Source organism: Atta cephalotes, assembly GCF_000143395.1.
Source record: "Atta cephalotes unplaced genomic scaffold scaffold00253, whole genome shotgun sequence".
Lineage (NCBI taxonomy): Eukaryota > Metazoa > Arthropoda > Insecta > Hymenoptera > Formicidae > Atta > Atta cephalotes.
Window position 1 is genome coordinate 1 of NW_012130317.1, and position 6,353 is coordinate 6,353.

At 31.5% G+C, this 6,353-nt stretch overlaps 1 protein-coding gene across 1 annotated transcript; it reads right to left on the reverse strand.

Annotated features, from left to right (window-relative positions):
* Positions 1-109: 109 nt before the first annotated feature.
* LOC105625191 (receptor-type tyrosine-protein phosphatase N2) lies at positions 110-6,176 on the reverse strand (the record flags this gene model as incomplete). The annotated part of the gene is made up of 14 exons (XM_012206532.1): positions 110-380; positions 458-511; positions 901-1,265; positions 1,825-1,830; positions 2,300-2,521; positions 2,677-3,060; positions 3,285-3,352; positions 3,497-3,623; positions 3,721-3,891; positions 3,986-4,026; positions 4,178-4,333; positions 4,806-5,365; positions 5,829-5,929; positions 6,095-6,176. Coding segments are annotated over 14 exons (2,608 nt in total), but the record flags the coding sequence as incomplete, so codon positions are not given.
* Positions 6,177-6,353: the final 177 nt, after the last annotated feature.

Below are 6,353 nucleotides of genomic sequence, written 5' to 3' on the forward strand. Positions count from 1 at the left end.
TATATGAATTATATATGAATTATATATGAAACGTTTCTTCCTCGGGGAAGATGTTGTCAAGCCTGAATTTTATACCATTTAGGATTAAATTTGCGTCGTAACTTTAACTTCACTGCTCCGATTTCGTAGGTGGCGAAGAACCGGTAGCCGTAACGGATTTCTCATTTGACGATACGGGTAAAGCCTTGAGAATCGCATGTACCTCTTCCGCCACTGCCATCAGGACGAACTCGAACTGTTGTTTCGTAGCAACCATATCGGGTCTTTGATCTCTAATATGCTCGAGAGTAGCTGCGATATCAATTTCCTTCGCTCCCTTCGTCATACGGTTTAGGACCATGTCAATCAAGCAGTAAGTACCAGTTCGTCCAGCTCCATCACTGTAAAAAGATTAAGTATGAAAATACACTGAACATCATACTGATATTTCAAATATTCAATATAAAAATATAGATACCTGCAATGCACGACTATCGGGCAAGATCTCCCACGATATGATTTATTAACTTTTCTAGAAAGAGAAAAATCGAAATAACTTTAAAAGTTATTTTTAGACATGACAAAAAAATATTTATAGTATCATTCTTTTCTTTGTATTTATAGTATCATTCTTTTCTTTGATTCTTAATAATATATAAATAATTATGTACAAAACATAGTGTTCTCAATTAAATCGTTCAATTTGATATTTTTATATAGATATACACATATAATTAAATAATCATCACATATAATTAAATAATCTTTTAAACAATTACAGTATAATAAATTATTATATAATAATATGAAGAGAAGGGGGGGGGGGAGAGAGAGAGAGAGAGAGAATATGAATTATATAATAATAAGAGCACTTCGCGTAAGCGAAGCTCCCTACAAAATATCAGTTAAATCGACACAAACCTACGGAACTCAAGCAGAGCCTTTGTAGAATATGGGACGCTGTTCTCCGGCCAGGAGAGGAAGTGGAATTGCGTGACAGTACGAGTCTCACAAGTGCGCAGATTTTTCAGATAGAAGGAGCGCACTAGATAATCATCGCACCAAAAATGCTCCGACACCAGATGCACCTCATAGATGTGATAGAGCTCCGAGCCTTCCTCAGGCCAATAACGATGGCACATGGCACGGCCTTCTTCGGTAAGTCGTGTTAGCATCACAATTACCACGCTGCCTTGTTCCCAAACCAATTGCCAGAAATCAGCCGTAGTCTGCGGTAATGGCCCTTGCGTGGCTATATAAGCCGGATTCCGAGGATCGTGATCCATCTGCAACGAACAAATGAACAAATTGTGGGTTTCACAAAAAAATTCGCTCAGTCAGTCCGTTATAAACGATAAATTAGGTTTATTGTCAAAATTGTTTATTGTTTCCTTCCTGATTCTTATCAAAAATAAAGAAGCGTAATTTTAATAAACTTAATCGCAGTTCGAATTTAATATGTGTGAAGAAACTATCATTTCCATTCTTTTATTCTATTGATGATTTACAGCAGGGTCGTTTCTATTGTTTTCACTCAGGGATGTTTAATTGTAGCATATAAGTGTCCTATTCAATTTCTATTATTGTTAATTTTTATTTTTTCTTTGGATTTTTCATTTATGACACGGATATATCAATAAACATAATATGGCCATACATTGTCAACTGTGCAGTTAAAAAATACAAAGCTTGCTCTCTCGATAAACATGCTAGTTCGTTCGCTTGTGTTAAGAGATGCATTAATTAAAAAAAAGATATCTACCGCAAGCGCCAGCCTTATTTGTGCCGAGAACGATTTTGCGATTTTTAAACGATCAATTTGACATGCCCATCGACTGAACTTACCGACTTCTATATGTATATATTGTGATGACAGCCGGAAAACCGAATGTCGTACGTATTTCAGCAACGTTATCGTGAAAACGAAAATATTTATTTTATTTTTACACAAGTTACCTTGCAACTTTGCATAATCTTTCATTTCTTATATCATGAATTGAATTTTTCGCGTATTGAAATATAATCCTCCTGAATCCTATTTTACATGAACATTATGCACTTGATATAATTTATAATAAATATTTATAATAAACAAAATATTATTTAATATTACACATTCCAACATATATAATAAATATATATTGTTATAAAAGATTACAATGAAAGAGAGAATGACAGTTTGTATCATTCGCCGTGCGAATTTTGTTTAATATGACTAGATATATATATAAAACATACTTAGTTTTAAAAAAGAAACATTAAGCTTCAGAAGGATTCACTGAAGGAATAATGCAAAAAATAATATCACAGAAATACTTACGATTGTGGAAGCATTTATGTAGTCGGAATTATTAGCGTTTGCTAGATCGTTGAGGACTACTCGAGAATGATCATAGGGAAGTGCCGCGTTGGGACGATTCTGCTTGACATTCGCCTCGCTCTCCGCGATCTCCGTGGACGATGGTTCAGCTTCATAAGCACACAATGCCGCCCATTCCTGATCCAGACGATCTTTATTTTTCAAATGATCTTCCATATATCTCTGCAAATATAAATTTGATGTAAAGTGAGAAATATCAACACGAAATAACTAATTTCAAATTAATCAAGTGCGACAAAAATTTCGAAAAATTATATTTAAAATTCTTCTAATATTCAAAACATTTCTTTTTTCTTTATTTTATTATTTATGCTTACAAGAACCATATGACCGGTTGATATGTCCATATTGGTGAGAGCAGGTTCCTCGCCCCAAGAGGATGTGCTGGATCGATTGGAGGACATATTATTGGATTCATTTTCGCGCGTCAAGCTTGTAATACGTGGCGATTCCAATTTTTCACTCGGTTGTTTCGCTTGCATTCTCGCTCTACATAGATCTTGGTAGTCCTTGGATGCTTCTGGATCCGGAGTAGCCAGTCCAGCAAGCTTAGCTCGACATTTGGCGTGACGACGCGCAATTATAAGCGTGACTACTGCGGCTGCGATCGCAGCCGCAACTCCAGCAGCTACCAATGCACCGAAAAAACTGGAACTCGTATCGCTCTCTCTAGCTACCTCCAGAGTAGCTGGTAATTTAGTCTGTAGAAAAATGTGGCTTGAATATTATTTTCTTTTGCGATTTAATCTTTGGCTTTTCATTATTGTAAAAAATGTGGTTTTTTGATAATATTGATAATATTAAAATAATATTTTATTTTAATATATTATTAATATATTAAAATAATATTTTATTTTAATATATGCAACAAATTGGCAATTATTTAATTTGTCTTGATAAAAAAGATATATATTTATTATAGTACCTTATCGCCTATACCTGCTCGAATAACTTCTATTCCTAGCGCATTTTGTAATTTACCACGTATTTTATCTAAAACAAAGTACATTTTTTAGTACAAGTTTTAAAATACATTTTACGGAGACAAATTTACTTTATCTTATAATTTATGTAATATTTATATATTTTTATCAGAATTCGTATTCATATAAAATAAGTATAGTATGTAAATTGTACCGATGCTGTTAACAACGTCGGTTGCGTTGTAATTTTTATCATTTTGAATCACTTTAAATGTTACTTCCGCACGGCCCACTCGTATGTCTTTTAACGTTCCGGAAGGCAATCCCAGGAGTTCTTCGACCTAAAAATTCAAAAATTTTACATTAATTTTAAAGTTATTCATAGTTAATATCTCCTTGAAATATTATGAATTATGTTCTATTTTATTCTTATTCTACCTTATTAACCACGTGTTCTCCTTCAAGCCATGTATGAAACTCTTGCTCAAATTCAATATAAACATAATCTAAGTCAACATTCTTGTAAGTTTCTGGCTGGCCATCGCTTGTTCTGTACATATTACTGTTTAATTCCTTCTTAGTTAATGGTGCGTATATTTCGTTATTATTCTACAAGGATATGCATATACTTTGTTATTTTACTAAGATATTGATGGAATACTTACTATAATCTGATAGAAAATATCAACTTAATTACACTTACATCCTGATTATTTACCTCGGAATAATCTTTGTCAAGAAGGGCTGCAAAAAATCAATGAAACAAAATAAAAATCTTGTAAATTACATCTTTAGGATATCTTTACTAATAAGGACTATCTCAAAATAATAAGAAAAATTAATTGTAAAACTGAAATCAAATGCAGATTTAATTGGAAATGTACACTTTACTTACTAGCCGGAGATTGGGTTTTAAATGCGTAATTATTCGTCGAAAACGGCGGTCCAGGTTTTTTAACATCTAGACGTTCCCTGCGTTTAAAGCCAGCCAATTCTCGTCTCCATAAAAGTGCATCTAAATCATCGTCGTACATTTCGTCATATACAGTTCCTGCGTCAAATACATTTCAATATAATAAAAAGATATTAAAATAATCCTCAATATAGATAACAGAAGTGGGTAAAAATATTTCATATATTTGAAATATTTTTATTTAAAAGTATTTGCAAAACAAATGTATTTTATATTTTATATTTCAGCGGAGTACATGAAAATATTATATATTTTATATTTAAAATCGAAAGATTGAAAGTTTTTTGTATTTTGTACTTTAAATAGGTTAAGGTTGATTGTCAATCTTAATATATGAAATTACAAATACAAAATACTTTTAATTTTTCATTATTAATAACTGAAATACAAAATACTTTTATATGCTCACATGAAATATAAAATATGAAATATTTTCATGTGCTCCACTGAAATATACAAAATACAAAATACAATTACCTTATAAGTACTGTTTTTCAAATAAAAGTATTTCAAATACGTGCCAGCCCTGTTTATTAAGTGATAAACTTACCACTTGCATCGGATGTAATTTTATATTTCCTAGGTCGCACAACTCCTCCCTCAGTATACATTTCTCGTATTTTCGAAGAAGTATCCACGTCGGATCTCTCGCTATTTGCTGAATTCTCTTCATTAATTTCGCTATTCTCATAATCAAGATCCTCATCGCTTCCCATCATTCCCTTTTTTACATCAGTATCGGAAAATTCGAAACGCAGTGGTTTCTTCCGATGTTTATATTTTCTTGAGAACGCCCTCTCATTTGTCTCGGAGGAAGGCTTCAATGTGTAATCTGGCGATTTTTCGTTCTGCAAAAATTCAAAATTCGCGGACAAAAGTTGCGTGTTAGAAATATTTTCATTATCATCCTCGGGCAATGTTTCATCTCTCAAAGTATCCTCAAGTGACTCGGTAACATCATTTTGATAATCATCGATGAAGCTGAATCGACGTGTTCTAGAAGGATAAAATTGTTCGCGCATATTCATTTTTCTGTATTCATTGTCAAATTTCTCATTGTTGATTGAAGCCTGATTACTCTTATCATCTCGCCATTTCATGTATCCAGATCTGTAAAAAAAACAAATTTGATGAGATTTCTGATTGTATATGTCAATAATTAACGTTCATAATAGAAAATCTCATTTAAAAATTAAAGAAATATTAAGTCATATATTTTATTATATATTAAATTTTTTACTTGATATATATAATAAATATATAATAAATATATTTAATAAATATATTTATTATATATTTGATCTATGCATGTTCTTTCTATTCTATTTTCATTGTATTTGAATATATATTTGAATATATGTAACTAATTTTTAACAATAAATGCAATAATTCATGTATATTATTTAGTTTTTTATTTAAATCTCCGGTTGTATTTTCAAATATAATATAAAATTAATAAAATAATTACTAAAAACTTTTTTATAAATCTGGAATAGCTTATAACAACATATACATTCTAGAATGTGCTTGTATTATTTTTAATCGACCTTTTTTTAAACAAGGTAAGTCCTACCTGTCCTCAATGTCTGTGGGACGATACAAAACATCGGCCAAATTACTCTCAGGGTTTTCGTTGTCCGTAGAGATTCTTAGTATGGCGACTGCTGGAATCATCTGTAAAGAATATCGATTGATTACTACGGAATAATATTGCGACCAGTTACATATTTAAAAAAAAATAATTATAGCATTATCAGTAATTGATTACTTTATCAGAAAAAAATATTTTTCAATGTAGTTGAGAATGTACATGTAAACGCGTTTACGATTTATACTAACTTCGTCAATAAATCCATCTTGTTCATCGAGACTTGACTTCTTTAAATATTCGCAGAGATGAAAATCACGAGCATCATTTTGTCTGAAAATTTTTCCAAATTTTTTTTTATTAAATATTTTTAATCGATATACATCGATATATGATTTAATAATTTCATAAATTATACACACACACACACACACACACACACACACACACACACACACACACACACACACACACACACACACACACACACACACACACACACACACACAC